This window comes from Spermophilus citellus (assembly GCF_964194105.1).
Source record: "Spermophilus citellus genome assembly, chromosome: 12".
Taxonomy (NCBI): Eukaryota; Metazoa; Chordata; class Mammalia; order Rodentia; family Sciuridae; genus Spermophilus; species Spermophilus citellus.
The window spans coordinates 45457685-45478564 of record NC_138198.1 but is presented as its reverse complement, the minus strand read 5'-3'; the positions used below and the strand labels follow the sequence as shown (position 1 = coordinate 45478564).

General features: G+C 41.0%; 1 protein-coding gene across 1 annotated transcript in view; it reads right to left on the bottom strand.

The window, feature by feature from the left end:
* Positions 1-10074: 10074 nt before the first annotated feature.
* Positions 10075-20880, bottom strand: part of LOC308631626 (tyrosine-protein kinase SYK-like) — a gene marked incomplete at its 3' end in the record, with an annotated part of 33765 nt that continues 22959 nt past the window's right edge. The window contains exon 4 of the mRNA XM_081263005.1: positions 10075-10258. Within this exon, the coding sequence (XP_081119131.1) occupies positions 10075-10258 (184 nt within the window). The remainder of the gene's footprint in view (positions 10259-20880) is intronic.

Sequence of the window (20880 nt, the reverse complement as noted above, 5' to 3'; positions counted from 1 at the left end):
TTGTGCTGGCTGACAACATTGTCTTCCATTGTTCCTCCCAAACATGCTATGATGGTGGTATGCACTGGAAAGAAGGGGTGAGGGTATGCCTGGCTTTCTTGAATTTTCCTCTTCCAAACCAACACAAGGACGCCATGCCAGAGCTTTTTGTCTCAGAGTGTATCAGTGGACATCAAGGGTGCCAAGCAAACTACATTGTCCCAGAAGTCAAAGATATCGGGGTCATTGGTTTTGAGACTGCGGCTACAAACAAGCGCCTGAAGGGCTTTAATTTGTAGCTCTCTCTGAGAGGGAGGAACGTTGCCCATAATGGAAATGGTTATTAAAGGGAAAGGATCCTGAGCTCAAAGAGCCAAAGAAGAATGGCCACTATGGCACTCAAAAGGAAGAGAAGTCCTAGAATCGGGGCCACTGATGTTGAGGGAGTAGGTGGAAGGAACGGGGGATATGGAAAAGATGCATCAGGTTGAAATGTGCTATTAGGGAGGGAGACTTCCCTGGCTGTCACCCCAGGGCCATATATCAATCACTGTGTCTCAGAAGTGAAGGGTGGCTGCAAACCATGACTTTCTTGGTTCAGGCACTGGGGAGACCAAACACTTATGTGTGCCTTCCGGATGAAGCAAGGAGCTCCCACTTTGTGACCAACCAGGGAGCAGGGGTTCGGGGGAGGCTATGTTCCTCCCTAACAAATCCTAACAAAGAGGGGACAAACCAAAACCACAAACTTTTGCCCCTCACCCCCGAAACCAAAAGGGGGCAAGAGGACTAAGCACTCACCAGGCTCAGACATAAGCTGATCAGGGGCACTCACCTAGTCTTTGTTGCCACAAAGGAAGTTGTTCCACGGGGGCCCCACGATGGGCCCAAGATGTTGGGATAAGGTGTTGAGTTGGGTCCTGTGGGGAGGTGAAGTGACAAAGTCATCACACAGAAACAGACTCCAGGAGTCAGGCATGCTGGCACTGAGCTCATTTTTTTGAGGAAGAGCTACAGTTTATATAGGGCATGTCTACCAATCATAATTGTATAAGCCAGCAGTACCTATCTTAAAGCCAATCATCATAAAGATCAAAACTAACCTGAATATGAGAAAGTTAGGGAGCCTGCCAAGCCGTCAGGGATATCAGGAAGGGTCACCACAAGATGTTTCCAATGGCCTGTCCTAGAGCAAACAGGTGTTCCTATTCGCTCACACTGAGAGGTTTCTCAGCTATACCCATTCCATGGCTGTCATCCACACCACTGGCTGGTTCTTTCCCACAATATTGTATATTGTTTACATTAATAGTTCTTATTATTTGTCTCCCTCAACCCATGAGTTGCTAGAAAACTTCATGAACACTATAAGTTCTTAGTGTAGAATCTCTGTCACCTTGACACATACTGACAATTGGGTAGACACACAAACAAAATGAATAAAGCAAGAAAACAAACCATCCCAAACATACGAAAATATCTGAATAACAGAATCCACGGACACTACAGTGGATAAAATGTAAGAGAAGGAGTTTAGAAAGTTTATAGTTAAACTGATCTAAGAGGTAAGGAATGAAAGCAGAGACAAAAAAATATATATAATCTTGTAAATAAAGTTGATCATGGAGAAGAGATGTTAAGAGACTATGAACAGAACTTTCAAGAAATATGGGCTAATGGAAAAAGGGCAAATTTAAGATTTATCAGACTAGATGAAGCCTTGGAGATACAAAATAAAGGAATGCACAAACTTTTCAGTGGAATATAAGAAATTTTCCAAACCTTAAGAACAAAATGGAAAATCAAATGTAGGAGGTATACAGGACTCCAAATATGTAACACTACAACTTACCCACACCAAAGCAAATTATTATGAAAGTGTCTAACATACAGAATAAGGAAAAAATTTTAACAGCCATCAGAGAATAAAAAGGTAACCTAATAAAAAGGAAACTAATCTGAATCTTCTACCTCTCAACCCATCCTCAAAGCTAGGAAGTTTTACAATAATATATACCAAGCTCTCAAGGAAAATAGATGACAACTAAAAATACTATACACAGAACATTTAAGTTTCAGAATTGATGATGAAGGAAAAACTTTCCATGATAAACAAAACTTAAAAAATTGATGATGAAGGAAAAACCTTCCATGATAAACAAAACTAGAAAGCCTGAAGTACATGCACAATAAAATATTTCATAACAAAGAAATGAAAAATAAGGTTGAAAGCAAAAAAAGAGGAACTACATTAGGAGAATAGTCAATAAAAGGGGAAACTAATATAAATTAAAAGCTAGAAATAAATCAAAATGACAGGGGATAAAAATTATTATACAAAAATAACATTGATTTTAAATGGCATAAAGTCAACAATCAAAAGATGGCAAATTGTATTAAAATAAGACCCCCAAAATACGCTATCTTCAGGAGACATACCTCATAGGCAAAGACTGAAGGAGAAAGAATAGGAAAAGACATATTACATGGCCCTGATAAACAAGCAAGGGTTTCTATCATCATATCACAAAATTGGACTTGAAGACAAAGTTAATTATAAGAGGCAAAGATGATCATTTTATATGCTTAAGGGAACCATACAAAAATCAGAAATAGCAACATTAATACTTACACTCTAAACAATGGAGTATCTACTTACATGAAACTTATATCAAGTAAAAAACAGACCACAACAAAATAATACTGGATGATTATAACATACCACTTGCATCATTGAATAGATCTTCCAAACAAAAACTAAATAAACAAAGTATATAACTAAAAATACAATTAATAATTTAGACAGCACACATGTATAGAATATTTTCTCTATCAATGACTAAATATGCATTCTTCTCAGCAGCACAAGTTTTCTAAAATAGACCCTATCTTAGGCCACAAAGCAACTCTTAGAATGCATAATATGCATTCTAACAGATCATAATGAAATGAGATTAGAAATCAATGATAAAATAAAAAAAATGATGCTACTCTAACACCTGAAGACTAAATAATACACTATTGAATGATGACTGGATGGTAGAAGAAATATGAATTAAAATAAAAACAAAAAGAAACATAGAGGTAAATGAGAATAATGATACAACATATCAAAGTCTCTGGGACACTATGAAAGTGGTTCTAATGAAAGTTCATAACATTCAACTCATTCACTAAAAGAATAGAAAGTCACTAAATAAATAATCTAACATTAAATCTTAAGGACTTATAAAAAGAAGAACAAATCAACAACAAAACAATAGAACAGAGAAAATATTTAAAATCAAATCTGAAATTAATGAATTTGAAATAATAAAATTTTTTTAAAAAAATTAATGTAAAAAAAATTTGTTCTTTGAAAACAAATAAATAAAATATGTAAACCCTTAGCCACACTAACCAAAAGAAAGATGGAAAACACTTAAACTATTAAAATCTATGATGAAAAAAGGTAATGTGACCAAGGACATTACTGAAATGTAGAAGAAAATCAGAGAAACTATTTTGAAAATTAATACTGTATTAAATTTGAAAATCTAGAATACACTGACAAATTTCTAGAGATATATGATTCACCGAAATTGAACCAGGAGGATATAGAAAATTTAAACAGATCAACTTCAAGTCATGAAATTGAAGATGCCATCAAAAGCCTACCAAAAAATGACTGGAAGAATTTGCAGCAAAGTTCTATAAGACCTTCAAAGAGAGCTAACACCATCATCCTCAAAGTATTAAACAAAATAGATAAGGAGGGAATCCTACCAAGTTCATTCTATGAAGCTAGTATCACCCTGATTGTCAAAGACACATCAAGGCCTGAAAGCTTCAGACTAATATGGTGGATGAACAGAGATGCAAAAATTCTTAATAAAATAATGGATATCACATATGAAAATACATTTAAAAGAGAGTTTTTAATGACCAAGTGGATTTTATCCCAAGGATATATGTTTGATTCAACCTACAGACATCAATAAATATAATTCATCACAAAAATAGACTTAAAAACAAGAATCATTTGATTATCTCAATATATAGAAAAAAGGATTGGATTAAAATGTAACATCCCTTCATGTTTAAAACACTAGAAAACCTAGGGATAGTAGAAAAAATGTTGATGACATGATTCTATAGTTCAAAAACCAAAAAAAAAAAAAAAAGCTTCACCAGAAAGCTTCTTAGAATTCATAAATGAATTGAGCAAATTGATAGGATATAAAATTAGTGCCCATAAGTCAATTGTGTTTTCAAACATCAATGACGAAATAGCTGAAAAAGAAATTAAGTAAACTGTCCTATTTACAATAGCCTCACAAAAATAAAATAAATAAGCTACTTGGGAATCCATCTAACAAATTAGGTGAAAGGTCACTAACAATGAAAACTATAGAACACTAATGAAAGAAATTTTGGAAGACTCTAGAAAATTGAAATATCTCCCATGGTCTTGGATAGGCAGACTTAATATTGTCAAAATGGTCATACTATCAAGAGTGCCATACATATTTAATGCAATTCTTATTAATTCTGATATTTTTCATAGAAATAGAATAATTAGTCACTAAATAATTAGTTATTTGGAAAAAAATAAGAGGCTGCCCAGAATGGCCAAAGCAATTCTTAGAAAAGTAATGCAGAAGGCATCATAATACTAGGCCTTAAATTATACCACAAAGCTACAATAACAAACAGCATATTATTAACACCAAAACAGACATGAAGATCAATGGAATAGAAGACACAGAGAAAAACCCATATGAATTCAGTTATCTCATGCTACACAAAGGCACCAAAAACATATATTGGAAAAAAGTCTTTTCAACAAATGGTGCTGGGAAAACTGGAAATCCACTTGTAGTAGAAGACAATTTAGTTCCTATTTCTCATACTCTACAAAATTCAAATCAAAGTGTATCAAAGACATGCATATTAGACCAGAAGCCCTCCACCTACTTGAAGAAAATATAGATCCAACACTCAAACATGTCAGTGTAGAAACATTCTTCCTTAACAAGACTCCTAAAGCACTAGAAGTAAAATTTTAAAAATCAGTAAATGGCAGTAAATGGGATGGTATTAAATACACCTCAGATAATGCATTAATTTCCAGAATATTCAAAGAACTGAAAAAGCTTAACATCAAAATATATGTATATGTATAGGTGAGTGTGTTTCTCTCTCTCTCTCTCTCTCTCTCTCTCTCTCTCTCTCTCTCTATATATATATATATATATATATATATATATATATATATATATACACACTCACCTATCAATAAATGGGCAGGAAGACATATGGATTGTCAACAAATAAAAAAAATGTTCAACATCACTAGCAATTAAAGAAATGAAAATTAAAACTACACTGAAATTCTATCTCAATCAAAGTGTCAGTTATCCAGAATGCAAGTAACAATAAATGTTGGTGAGGGAAACAGCACTTTCGTACATTGCTGGTGGGACTACAAATGGGTGCAACTACTCAGGAAATCAGCATGGCAGTTCCTCAAATATCAGGAATGGAACCACCATTTGACCAAGTTATAACACACTTCAGAAACTTCAGAAAAAAATTTAAGCCATGTGAAAGGGACTTTTTAAAAGAGCTACTCCTACTCCTATTTCAGACCTCTATGGGAGGTCCGCTTTCCTTTTGATAAGCATGGAATTCTGTATTGCCCCTTTTATTCCTCCACTTTCCCCTTTACTAAAACCTCACCTATCATGTTTTCTTGAAGCAATATCTTTGAAACCTTGAACACACATACTATGTGAGTACACATACTTTTTTGAAATTTAATTATTCTCTCTAGAAGAAGAACACTCTCCAGGTGCTTTAGCAAATCAGAAAGGTATGGACCCTGGTTAGCTTTCCAAATCTCCATGTAAATGTGAGGAAAAGTAAGATTTCTTTCTATTTCTGTCATGGGCTCTCTATGATGTAAACCTTAAGCATATCTCTCTCTCTCTCTCTCTCTCTCTCTCTCTCTCTCTCTCTCTCTCACACACACACACACACACACACACACACACATACATTTTATAAAATAAAGACATCATCTAAATCCATAATTAGAAAAATTTACTTCTTTCTAAAGGCAACATTATCTGGAAAGGTACCCTGACTGACAGTGTACAGTGTAAACAACCTTTTCTAATAATTTTACATAGCAGTTTGTTTTCCCTGTTTAGGCCCTGGGGTGTGCATACTCATATGGAGAAGTTGTAAGAGGCTGATCTTAGATGAAATAACTATCTACTCCTAGTCTAAATTTTTCAAAAAATATGTGCTAAAACCTTGAAATTTTCTGTTTAAAATAACTTAATATTCCCTCTTTTGGTCTTGGCTACCAGAAGAATTGTAGAAAATGATATGCTCTCCTTGTGGCAGTCCAAAGCTAGATTGAGCATCAAGGTTGAATCTTCTATGAATTATTTATGTGCTAAAATATTCTATTTATGTTAATGCCAAAATATAATGGTAATCTAAAATACTGTAAAGTATTACATTTCTGTGGAGAGAGTAAGAATAAAGCCCATTTTTATTCAGTAAATAACCCATATATATGGTCCATATGCCTCCAAAAAGTAGATATTTCTAAGATGCTTGTTTTGATTTATCATAACAGCAGTAAAAATCACAAAAAATTGTAAGATAAATGTTATTTAAAGTTACCATGAAGGTGCATGAATTACTCTTTGCAACATATGGTATTAGAACAACTGATTATGGAAATCCAAAGAATTAAATTGAATACCAGTGTCTCCCCATACATAAAATTTAACTCAAAAGAATCATAAACCAAAATGCAAGCGATAAAACTAGAAAACTCTTATAAAAATATAAGACTAAGTATTCACAAACTTGGGTTAGGCAAGTTTGTTAGGTAAGACATTAACATTCTAATCATAAAAAATTATAGATTGGATTTAACCAAAATTAAAAATTTGGAACTTCAAATAATACCCACTAGGTGGGATATTGTTTTTAAAGTAGACAATAACAAGTACTAATAAGAATGAGGAGCTACTTCAAATTTTCGACTCTCATGGCTGGGATGAACATGAAATGACAAAGCCACTTTGAAAAATAAGTGCAGTTTCTTAAAATGTGAGGTACAAATCCAGAAATTCACTACTGGTTATTTACCCAAGAAAAATTAAAACATATGTCTATATACAGTTATGTTCATGAATGTTCATAGCACCATTATCAATAAAAGTATAAAAATGGAAATAAATAACAATCAACAGATAAGTGGAAAATAAAATATAGCATATTGTACAATGGTATAATGAAATAAGTAGTGATGAATTTTGTAGCATAAGTGTTCCTCAAGGATATTTTAAGTAATAAAAGCCATTCATAAAGGATAATATGATTAAGTTTATATAAAATTCTAGCATAGGAAAATCTTAGAGATGAAAGCTGAGTACAGATTAACTAAGGCCAGTGGAGGGAACATGCCAATGGACATGACATTACTTTTTGGGGATGATAAAAATGTTCAAAATTAGATTATGATTTTGGTTTCACAACTCTGAAAGTGTACAATTAAAATAAATATATTTTATGATATGATATCTCATGAATGCTGCTTAAAAATAAAATATTCTATTGCTATTATGAATTGTTATATTTATATTATATTTATATTTGTTGCTGACCTCTTGCTTTTTTAAATGTATTTTTGTTCCTACTATTTGACTCATCACAGCACAAGTATTAAATTAGATTAATGAACTCTGGGTATTGGTATTCTGAAAATGGGAACTGTATAGGGTATTTCCATCAAAAATAAAATGAAGTATAAGTGATGGTGCAAAGGTTATGGCATGAGATGATTTACTTCTTTGCAAAAGACATTCCTTTGTTCATTTCCTCTGTCTGTGCTAGCTATCCCACCACCATCAGAATGAATGCATTTACTGATGCTATTCAAGGAAGAAAGCCCATCATTATTTCATTACTGGGCATTCACTCAAAATATTTTATGAGCATTCATTTTAAAACATAGAAAAGAATTTGAGGTTGTAAGAAGAAAATGGATTTAGCTTCTTAGGAAAGCACAAGAAATTGTGTTGTATCTCTTCTCCTGAAGGGATGAAATTCTCTCAAAAAGAAAGACAAGGAGTAACTGTAATATAGAAATTTGAATTCTATTTATATGATTTAAACTCCAAATTAATGCCCCTTTCCCAGGAAGTTTCTCATGCTACAGTTCACCTGATGACATATATTTATATTTTATAAAAGAAATGATAGGAACGCCATAGGTTCTCTTTTTCACACACACACACACACACACACACACACACACACACACAAATTGTTTTCACACACACACACACAAATTGTTTTGGTTCATTAATGCTTTCCTTATTTCTACTTTCCTCTGGAAAATTTTTCTCAGAACAATTTTTTGATAAATAAAATAAGATGAACACTGCTTATTTACTTACATAATTTTTAGATGGAATTAAAACTTAATTTTGTATGATTCATGCATTGAGAAAATTCTTAAGATAAAATAGTATGGTTTATTAAATTACCATAGTTATTTAATTTACAGCTATGATAGAGACAGAATATTTGGTAAATTATAATTGATATTACATTCCTCCATGAAAATATAGTTCATAGAACTTCTAAGGAGGAGACATTTTCACAATACATTTATTAGAAAATATCTGTTTAAATAACAAACAACTGAGTTATTTAATTCAGATTGCATAAAGTTTCAAATATTTAAGTAGACAATCATTAAAAATATAGCTGTGAAGCAGGTTCATTTTGTACTGATTATTAACCTATTAGTTACACATAGGCAACAAGAAAAAACAGAAGCCTAGGATTCATTGTGAGCTGGTCTGAAGGCTAAGAAGTCACTAAAAAGGTGTAACACTAAAGGTAAATGACCAAGTATTAGCATGACCAATATCAGGGTTCTTAGTCTTTAGACTTCCAACATAGAGAGGCTGATATGAGAATCCTACATAAGCAACAAATCTTTAAAGAATTATAAAATGGTTCGAAAATTGTTGACCCCTAGCTTCTGATGAAATCTCACATACAAATCTGGAGAAATTGTCTGGAGAAAGTCACAGTTCCTTCAAATATCCATTGAACTAACTTTAAAAATAGAAGTTTAAAATGAGAAGATTAATAAATACAATAGCAAAATCATGAGTCAAAATCAATAGAAAGGACAAATAACAAATTAAAAAAAACAGGGATTTCAATAATGAGATACAGAGTCCATAACTTAGTATAAATATTTTTAAAAAGTAAAATATTGAATAAATATTGATTTTAGAGTGATATTGATAAACCCAGCTAATTTCCCTCTTAATATTGGAATCATCTCCCCACAAATTCATGAAAGGCTTTACTATAAAATACTGCAATTTCTAAACTTGCCTGGAATGCCTGCCCGTGCTTTGAACTCATTCATGCCTGGCTTTCCCTGACCAGATAGCAACCTTGGCTGAAACTTTAGTGGCTTCTCCTAAATTCTGGCTCTCCCTGGCCAGATAATGACCTTCTGTGAAGCTCTAATGACACCTCATAAATTCTGATGTTGGGATCTAAATTTACTCCCTAAATGCTGATCCATTTAGACTATTAACCAGTCTTTGTGTTATGTTTGTCAAAATCCCATTATCTATAAGTTCTCAAGACAATCCCCCCACCTTTTGCAATTTTCTGTGCTACAAAGCTGTGCTCATAGAGAGCTGTGGGGCTGTCTTCTGTTCCCATAGGTTTCAGGAGAGACAGCCCTGGTATTTGTCTGAAAGACTATTCTGGGTTCTAGTTAGAATATCTTAGAAGGAAGCATTTTCCAATTCCCCAAAGCCAGGCTGCCTGTTCAACTCAGAGCCCAGGCCTGAATGGTAAGGGGCAGAACCTTCTGGACCTTTGTTTATCTGGCACAATGGTCCTTATGCCCTGGCTTCTCAAACATACAAGTCCCCTGGAGGTCAGGGAGCAGGCTCTGATTGAGGTGGGCAGGGACCCCTGTGTGCATTCCTAACATGCTCCAGGGGCTCTGCTGGTCTGGGGGCCACACTGTGGATGGACAGCCTGCCCCTCTTATTCCTTAGAGCCAGCCATGAGGAGGGAGAGGACGACGTGTACCTGCCAGAGTGTGTCGAACTTCTTTCCGTCGGGGATGGAGAGCTTCCCTGTCTTGTCCTTGTCGATGCGATAGTGCAGCACCTTCCCTTCGTGCAGCAAGCACAGGGCGTAGGAGCCATTATTGTCTCGGGCCCTGATCCTGGAAGAGAAGACACTGGGTCATCCCCACTCCAGCCAGTCCTGAGACAGGAGCCTAGGAAGCAGAGTCCGGGCCAGAGATCTGGCCAGCAGATGCTCTCGGGAACTTTCAGCTGGTGACACAGCCTGTGGGCTGTCCCAAACCTCGAGGGCCCAGGAAGCTTCAACTTCTAGCTCAGGGATGCTCTGCAAGAAGAGGCTGGTGGGTTCAGGACCAGGGCTCAGGTCTAGCAGGGCCCCAGCAGCCCTGGAGGGTAAGCCTAAGGCTCAGAGGACAGCAAACACGGCTCAGGGTGACTAGCACATGGGACCTTGCGGGGTTCTGAGGGTCTGTGGAGCGGGGTGGGCTCATCTCCTTTTGGACCAGGGTCTTGGTTTGGATCAACCCTAGATGGCAAGACCCACAGCCTTGCCAGGGATGCAGGTCAGAGGGGTCTGGTGGGGAGGGGTGCAGGGTGGGCACTCTAACCAGGAATTTTCTGGGGCACAAATCTAGAGATGTGAAGCTTCTGATCCTCAGGGCCTTCTTTACTCCTTCCCCTCTTCCTGATGCAGGGGCAGGGCTGGGATTCAAAATGTTTAAATAGCTGAGTCAGGTGAAGTCCTTCAGGGAAGAACATGCCATCCACTGGGGAGTGAGTGGCCGGCAGCACCAGGGCTGCTATCTGTGGTGCTGATGGTCCCTGAGAATCCATTGTCATTGTCATCATGGGTAACCTTCAGTGCCACCTGGTGTCCCAGGGGACTGAGACTTGGGATCTGATGACAAACAGATGAGGACACCCCTCATGCACCATGAAGTCTTCTGAGCATCTCAGGTACCACCAGACGCAGCCCTCTTGTCCCTGTTCAGGCCCTCCAGATCATGAGGTCTGATCAAGCGTGAGTCACCAAGGTCCCAGGAAGCTTCTCCAGCCCCGGCATTTGCTCAAATGAGGAAGCAGAGGTCAGAAAGCATGAAGCCACATGCCCAAGGGGACATGCTCAGGGAAGAGCTCAACTGTGGCCCAGCTGCCGTGGAGAATGTCTGTGAACGGGGGGATTTCTGCTGCCTCTTCTGGGTTGCAAGAGGTCACAGCTACCGTCACCATGAGAGTGAGATAAGCTCTGGAACGGGACGTGGCCACACTTCCCTTTCTCCCACCACATACTCTCATCTCCAAAATCAAGCCCGGGACTTGAAAACCAAACCCTGGCATGGGGGGTTGGAACTTTAAACATGAATTTCTTCTCGAGTGGTGCTTAGCCAGGCACAGTGGCCGGGTGTGTTTCTCTATGCCCTGCTGCTCAGGGCACAGGCCAGGGGGAAGATACACACCCAGACCCTCCCTGGCTCTGGTTGGTGACTCTACTAAAACCTCCCCCTCTGTGAAAACAGCCCAAACCAACAGAAATACCAGCATCTCAAGATTGAATTCCTGTTTCACAGTCATGGGTCACTTAAAGCCATAGTGGGCTACTGGTAAACGAACCCCCCCACCCCATAAAAAAGCACACAGTGAAACATAGTTTTAGATGGACGAAAACTGAGTCTACTCTATAGGGAAGCTAGTTTATAATGTGGGGTGATTTATGCTTGCTTTGTTTATCTTATAAACATCAGTGGCTCACAGAATTGTGTGGATGTATAAATAATATAAATACCAAATCATTAAGCATTATGCATATACGTATAAAAGTTGGTCTTGGGAGAAGGATGACCAGAGGTCACATCAAAATTCTTCTTGATTTAGCTGAGTGTGGTGGTGCCCGCCTGCAATCCCAGCGGCTCAGGAGGCTGAGGCAGGGAGATGGCTTGAGCCCAGGAGTTCAAGGTCAGCCTGTGCCACATAGTGAGACCCTGCTTCTTTAAGCAACAAACCCCAAGATAGACACAGGAGATCACAGACTGCCCAGGGTGAGCATGCAATCAACCTCATAAGAAATCTGGCAGATGCAAACTAAGGCCACCACGGAAATACCACGAGACTGCTCCTCCCAGCAAAACCCCCAAAGACTGATAACTTCTGATGTTGTTAAAAATGGGGGGGGCAGCAGGAGCCCTCACATTCTGCTGGTGGAGCATGCACTGGGTCAACCACTTTGGAAAACTCTTTGGGCTGTCCTGCAATCCACACCTTCATGGAACAACAATTCTATCTCTAGGTATTAAAAAAAACACGAGTATGGTGCACCTGAGAAAGTGTTCTGGATCAGGCTCGGTGGCCCACGCCTGGAATCCTAGCAATTTGGGAGGCTTGAGGCAGGAGAATCACAAGTTCAAGTCTGCCTCAGCAATTCTCAAAATAAAAAGTCAAAAGGGCTGGAGATGTGGCTCGGTGATAAAGCACCCCTGGGTTCAGTCCCCAGTACTGCAAAAAAAAAAAAAAATTGGGGCTGGAATGTTGATAACAGCTCTGTCTGGGCTCATCGACACCTGTATGCAATCTGGATTTTCACTCACCATAAAGTAAACAAATTGTATAAGCAATCTATTCATACAATATACCAAAGCAATAAAATGACAAGTGGCAGCCATATGAAGCATCAGTAAGTCTCACGAAGAGAAAACTTACTCCAAGAACATGAAGTCCCCCCAAAGCAAACTGATTTATACAGAAATGGACGCCTGGGCAGTAAAAGTAAAAACAAAACCAAAAACAACCAAAATGCCCCATAAGTGGTCCCTCCCAAGAGGATTGTGTAGAGGGAGAGGGTCGAGTCTTCTGGAACTCGGGCTGGATTTTATTTCTTGACCTGGGTGGTGTTGACTTGATACCTACTCACTAAGCTGCCCCTCTGTAGAGTCTGACACTCTCAGGTGTTTTATATCTCACAATAAAACCAGCATAAAAAGAGCACTGGATCAAAGAGGCATCGGAGACCACCTCTTGCTTTTGAACACGTGTTTTCTGCGAGACCCCCACTTTCTCAAGCTCCCCAAGGGAATGGTCCTGCAGATTCCTACTCTCTACCTGGCAGCCCTTGCATGTTCCCCAAGACAGGTAGCTGGCAGGTGTGGCAGCTGCTGTGGACACACAGCCTGAGCAGTGCCCCGGGCAGCTGGCATGAAGTGAGCACCGAGAAGGGAACCCACAAGCCCAGCATCTGGAGCTGGTGGAGACCAGAAGGCTTCGGCAACATTAAAGGGCCAGCAACCGGGATCCAGCTGCTGGCTGCAGGCAGGTCCTGGGCTGGACTACACTGAATTTAAAATATGAGACCAATGGCTTTGGAACCTGCCTCCTGGCTCCTCTTCTGAGCAAACTCCCCTTGGCAGGTGGTGTGGGCAGCACCAGGATTACTGAAAGAACCACCACAAGTCCTTGTGTTCCTGTCAGGTTCAACAGGCCTCGGGCTGTTCACCAAAACCTTGGACTGTTTATTTGGAAATTTTTTCCCAAAGGTTCCCTTAGAAGGAGCTAACAGATCCGTGGTTTGCCCTTAGAAAGCTTGGGGGTTTCGGGGCTTGATCTCAAGGTTATGCTGAGAAGTTGTGCTTACAGACCCTAGGCCAGTCCTTGTCCTCCTGTGGTGTGGCTCCCCTCCTAGGGGGGACAGGCCCAGGCCTGGGCTGGGAGGCTTCGAACCTGTGCCATGCAGAGGCGAGACAGGGGACTATTGTTCCCAGGCTGGGCACTGCCTGGAAGTGCTGACCCTCTTCTTCACCCTCTTGTGCCCTCCTGGGTGAAAGAAATGCATGGTCGTGATGCTGGGCACCGAGGGCCAGCTGAGGACCTGGGAAGTGGTGGGACGCTTGCTCCGGGCAGCCTCTCTGAGGCTTCTAGGATAATGACAGAACTGAGCAGCCAGGCACATCCCCGCCCACTCAGTGTTCCTGTTCTCCCTGGACATTTTTGTTCCTCTCAGGGCAGAGTAGAGCATCACTGAGCAAGACGTCATTCCAGAGGGGACCAAGGGCACCTGGCATCAGCTGTGTAGGCAGGAGGGACATTCACTGCGGCTGCGAGGCAGAGGATGCGCAGTTCTCACTCAGTGGCTTCTCCAGAAAGCAGGGCTCGGGGGAGAGGGAGGAGGGAATGCGGGAGGCCATGACATCCTGAAGAGTGTCATGCCACTCAAAAGAGATGACAAGGCTATTGATCCCCCCAAAGGCAAAATAAATAAATATCAATAAAATAAAAAGGCAACTTGTAGGGACTTTGGTTCTATGCCATCGCAGTGTTTAGGCACAGCATGCACAGGCCATACAACACTGAAAATAAGATCAGTCCAGAATGCAATCCATGTTGGGGACCATGCCAAGTTGCTTTTAGCATTTCTGCCTTTTAAAACATTTTATCACAAGCACCTCTCTGTTGGAGTCTATGAGGGTGGAGTAAGTTCGTGCTTCCTCTCTTTCAGCGTCATTGAAACTTGGACCAGCACCATTGAGCTGATGCGGGCATCGCCCTCAACTGCCTTTGAACATTCATTTACCTTCAGACAGGCTGGGATGCTCTTCTGCTGGCCTATGACTGCAAAGCCCCACACGTATAGAATGGCCCACTTTGAGACTGCAAAGCCACACACGTATAGAATGGCCCACTTTGAGACTGCAAAGCCACACACGTATAGAATGGCCCACTTTGATCGAGCACGGCCACAGATGAGAGCTCTGACTGAACTTGGTTTTTATATGGCATCGGAGGCTCACGGCAGTCAAGCAGTCCCACCCATAAATGGACAAGGAGAAGGCTTCTGTAAAACGCATAGCTCACTTTCAAAACAGAACAAAAATTGAGGTGAAATGTGAGAAGGGAAAAAGTGAGTATCAAATAAGAGCAAAAGAGTGGGTTTGGTCTAAGGGCAAACACTAATACTGGCGTTGCAGTGGGCAGGGGGTGACCTCTTAATCCAGCAACCAGGCAGGCACTGAATGTGAAGTCCACATGAACAGGGCAAAACCTCTTCAACTCTGGAGGAAAGCAATCCCAATATAGGACACCCAGGATTCCCACGGTTGAATAGCAATCGAGTTATGAGCGCAGAAATGATCACCCAAAACACAAGGGAACACAAATTATGAGAAAAGGTCCATAGATTAAAAAGAGAGAGGAAGAGACAGAGATTAATCTCCCCACCCTGTTACTTTCAGCATTTGAAAAAATCAGATATGGAATATAAACTATGTATGAAATGTTTAGAGAAATAAAAGATGGGATAATAAAAATTACTAACCATCATGATTCTCTCAAAAATTCCCAGAAAATATTTGAAAAACTACAACTGCTAGAAATTTTAAAAAACATAATTGATAAGGAAAAATCAATGAGTGAGTATAACAGCAGATTAAAAAGAGACCAAGCAAAACTTAGTGAATTGGAAAACAAATTCAGTGACATTACCCAGTGGAGCATATAGAGAAAAGTGAATAAGAAAGAATTATGAAGGATAAATTTAGAAGGTCTAACATATGTTAAATAGGAGCCTATGAAGCAAGAAATGGTAGGCAATTTATATGGGAACAAAAATAGCTAAGAGTTCTTTAGAACTGATGAAAGAAAAGATAGATACATGAGAACCACTGGCTCAGCTTTATATATTAATTTGTTCATCTGCAAATGATTCAAGTTAAAACCTGACAGTAGTCATCCCTTATATGAAGGCAGCTCTGTCCAAAACTCCCAGTGGGTACCTGACCTTGTGGATGGTACTGAGCTCTAGGTACACCAAGCATCACATTAAGTACTTCACTATATATACTTAGCACTTTACAGGTTACCTTTGGTGTATTCACATTGCCAGCTTCACTACTCTTACTCTTGGGCCATTATTAAATAAAATAAGGATTAACTGAATACAAGCATTGCTATATCACAACAGTTGATCTGATAATTGAGATGGCTGCTAAGTGAATAACAGGTGGGTAGTGTGTACAGTGTGGATACACAGGACAAAAGAATGACTCAGATCTCAGGAGGGACAGGATAGGACAACACAAGATTCCAATCAAGGACACAGAATGCCATGTAATTTAAAACTTCTGAATTGTTGATTCAAGGTATCAGGCTCCTAGGTGTCAGGCTTGCCTGACTCATAACCTGTGTTTTACATGGTCTCACTCAAGTTTCTACAAGTACAAACAGTTTTAAGGTTAACTCTGTCTCCCCAGACAAATATGGCAGCATTTGGGGTGTGATACAGGAATATTCTCACCTATAAATATGGGCACAGACCCTCCAGTGAATTATGGAAACCTCACATACTCACTGTGGTTATTTGTGCTTAATTCAGCCTTTACAGCTATCACACATCTCAAATAGGCTTAAACGAGGTCCCCAGACCAGCAGAATCAGCAACATGGGCAAACTTGCTAGAAATGTCAACCATTAATCTTAACTAAATCTTAACCTAATCTTAGTGAATTAACAATGCAGGGAGTGGGGACCCAGCAGGCACAACTCCTAGTGTGTACACACACACACACACACACACACACACACACACACATGTGAAAGCTGCTGCTCAGTATATCATCTCTTCTGGCCCTTGTATATGTTCTGTGAAGCCCAACTCAAGGTATAGCATCCATCTTTATCCTTAACCCTAATTTAGATTTGTTCCTTGGGCAGAGGGAATAATACAAAAGTGTGTATTCTAACAAGCTGAGGAACTGGCTGCAGAGTGAATAAATTTTTTATGGCTGCCTTATATCAGGTGGCCATTCACCGAAGAGCATCGGTGATACTATTTCTGAAACACGGTATCTACCTGTCTTCTGGGCCACGTGCTTGAGGCAGGGGGCAGGGAGGGTGCAGGGATCAGTGACAGGAGTTAAATTCTGAAGTTCTGATATTCAGGGTGATGATGTCCCTTCTGGTGTCCCCAAGCCAGGTCTTCCCAGGTCTGCTCCTGAACAAGACTGCAAGGCTCTGATTTGCACACCCCAGATTATGTGTGGACACAGCCCTTTCCTTAGGCCCAAATCACTGAATATTCTAGTCTCTGGCAATGTACAAAGATTTGTTCAGCCCTCTAAACCATCTATTCCTGTTGATCATATCCTGCAGGGCCTCCCACGGAGCCCCAAACCTGAGAGGCATGAATGAGTTAGTGAGTGTGTGTGTGTGTGTGTGTGTGTGTGTGTGTGTGTGTGTACAGGAGGAGTCTAAGGGTTTGGTGTGGAAGGGAGGAAAGAGAAGGGAAAAAATAACCCAGTGCATCATACTCCCCCCTGGAAAATGACTGATATAAAAAGGATGACTCAGGGACTAAGTGTTCACTCCTTCATGAAAGGGGCTGGGGGCAAGGGCAGGAGGGCATGTGAATTCATTTACAGAACACCTAAGAAAAAGCCACACAGGTGCTGTGCCTGTCCAAGGGAACTGGAAAGGGGGGAGTCCATCATGGCCTCTGAAGGGCCAACTGCACTCCTCCTTGCTCTCTGCTCAGAGGGCCTTCTGAACAACATTTTCCCCCTATATACAAAGAGCAAGGGCTTCTTGGAGTGATTTTAACTAGTACACCCAAGATCTGTCACGGGAGAGGAGCACTTATAAGGTGTCCCACCAGATCATGTACAACAACCAAGGCCAGAGCAAAGGGGCCAGGAACGCTTTCCTGACCCACAAGCTAAGCCCACAGGCCACATCTTCCTTGAGAACTGCCCCACGTGGGTGCCTCTCAAATCCCTGGTTTTCAGAATTGCCTAGCATCTTGGTGTAGATGTGAGGTGTCCACCAAAGCTCATGGGTGTGACCATGCAAGATATTTCAGACATGAACTGACCAGGTTATGACAGCCTTAACCTAATCAGTGCCTTAATCTGCTGGAATGGATCAACTGGGTGGTAACTGTAGGTATGTGGGGTGTGCTGGAGGAGGTGGGTCAGTGGGCGGGTCTTTGAAGTTGACATTTTGTCTCTGGTCTGCAGTCTCATCTCTTCTCTCTCTTTGCTTCTTGACAACCATATCCTGACCTGCTTTCTTCCACCACACTCCTCCACCATGATGTTCTGCCTCACCTTGGATCCACAGCCACGAAGTTGGCCATCCATGGACAGAGACCTCGAAGACCTGAGCCTCAGATTAACCTTTCCTCCTCTAAAATTGTTCTTGTCAGGCCTTTTGGTCACTGCAATGAAACAGTGGACTTCCTCCCTCTTGGTTTCCCACCCTTCCCTCCCTTGGCCCATCCTGGCCTGGGCAGGCTGCGGTGGCCATCTCAGACCCTGGGCTCCAATGTCTCTGGCTCTGTGTGGGCTCAGAGTTCCCTGTCTGTGTTAGTCAGCTTTGCATCTCTGCAAGCTTTGCATCTCTTTTGCACCTTATAAGTGCTCCTGTCCCGTGACAGATCTTGGGTGCACTAGTTAAAATCACTCCAAGAAGCCCTTGCTCTTTGTATCTAACAAGATCAACTCAGAGCATGAAAAGTTGATTTTGGCTCAAGGTTTCCATCTCTGCCAGTTCCAGTTCTTTGGGTCTGAGATTAGGCAGAGCGTCATGGCCAGAGGCCCCAGTGGGGACAGCTCTCAGATCATGGTGGGGTCAGGAACGGAGAGGGAGAGAGGAAGGGGATCTAAACCATAACACCTTCCGCCATCCATACTCAGGCCAGCTGAGAGGCCTCCTAAGAGATTTTAGTTCTATCCCAGAAAGATTACTCTGTGGCCAACTTCCGTTCTCAGAGTTAACAAGGACCCTAAAAATATACAAATTGTGACTAATAATGAGTTGTGAACTTACAGAAAGGACTGATATCTATTTCTAGATAGAGAGAGCAATATTACTCAGTTTTTGTGAATGGGGAGGCAGTCAAAATACCATGTGATACAAACCTTGTAGAGAATAAAGGGGATTTTAGAGATGTATCAGGCAGCTCATGGAAAATCATGTTATTTTTCTAAATTTGTTTGCTAATAGTATTTACCAGCTTTTTAAAAAAAGGCAGTAATTGATTATGGTTACTTTGCACTTAATTTTGTATTTTTTTTAAAGAGGGTCTCCAAATTTTGCAGGCTCTGGACTCCACCAATCCTGGATTCTTCCCTGGGGGGAGGGATACATAATTTAAGGGAAATTAACTTTTTGTTTCCTTTTTCTAACAAATTCACTTTGTAGCCACCTGAGCTGTGACTAACTTCTCAAAATAGCAAGCTGGAGGAGATCAGAGAGAGCCAAGAATCGTGTTTCATCCTTCCCCACATAGTCTCACAGGGACCTGTCCCCATGTGGAACAACATGTGCTACAGCATTTCAGATCACAAGGAGCAAACATGAGCTGGGGAGGTGGAACAGATCCACAAAAATTCACTAATTCAGGTGGTGGACAGACACTGAGTACCGCGCACAGGTCAGTCACAGGCCTGCACAGGACAAGGTCATAGGTGGCTTACGGGGAGTCACAGGCAGAGACAAAGTGACAGGGGCATGCTTGGAGTTCACAGTGTGCAATATCAGGGAAATGAGGCCAGTCAGCATCCAAGAGCCTCTTTCCCTGTCCCTTAAGACCACTCCACCCTTAACCTCCGGAGACAAGATAGAGTAAGAAGCATTGATCAAAGTAGACTTTGGTAGCTAGTAGATATGGCAAGGGGTGGGGAGGACTGAGGCAGTGAGGGATGGGCTCTGTATCTTTCTGTGTCCCACCTGAGACAAGGTGACCCAGTGTCACCTCTAAAGAGGGCTGCAAGGACACAAGTTTCCCCCAAACAGGAGTCTTGCTATGTTGAACCATAAAGTAACCCAAAACTTCTAGAATGAACTCTCACAGCTTCACCTGCGACTACTCGGCTGATTCTCTAAATGGAACTTCTAGCAGGTCACTCAACAGTACCCCATAGGGAGTCGTTGGGAGTTAGCTCCCTATGTTCATTCGTGAGTCAAATTCAGTCTGTTTGGTAGGCTTCTACACATGCCCAGCATCTTCACACTGTAAGGTCCCTGCTTAGTATCTGGACAGCCATCTTCAGTGACAGCCACCATTTTAAGAAAAATTTTGCTTTCCTGCCCGAGGGTGTTTCTGAGAAAGACTCACCACTCCCTTATACCAACCCCACCCTTAACAGCTTGCATTAGGACCCACCCTGCTCTGATCCCTGAGTCTGCCTCATAAAAGTCCCAAGCCCCCAGCCAGTTTTGCCTCTCTCTGTCTACAGAGAGATGGCCTTTGTCACCTCTGACAAATAAACTGTCCTGTGTATCTCGGCCTGGTCTGTCTTTCATCTCTCACTTACCCATCTCTCGTTCCTCACTTTCCTTCAGGAATCACAAAACTTAGATTGTGTTTCTAGATTAGGGAGCCCTGAGGTTCATCATAGGGAGGTCTGAGGGAAGGAGGGTTGGTTTGGGGAGACTTAGCTGGGGTCACCCTGGGCTAGGAATGGACCTGTGTGGGAGACCTGTGTGGGAACCTTAACCCGGAACAGGGAAGTCAGTCAGGGAGATGGGTGGACAGGCATCAGAAATATCAGGACAAAAGAACTTACTTAGCAGTTTTTGTTCTCTATGTATTTGTTCTTTGAGGTTTGGCTCATTTCCTCTTTTTTGGGGAGGGGAGGAGGGGGGTACTGGGGATTGAACCCAGAGGCACTTAACCACGAAGCCCTTTGTGTGTTTTATTTTGAGACAGGGTCTTCCTAAGTTGCCGAGGCTGGTTTTAAACTTGAGATCCTCCTGCCTCAGCCTCTTGAGCTGCTGGGAT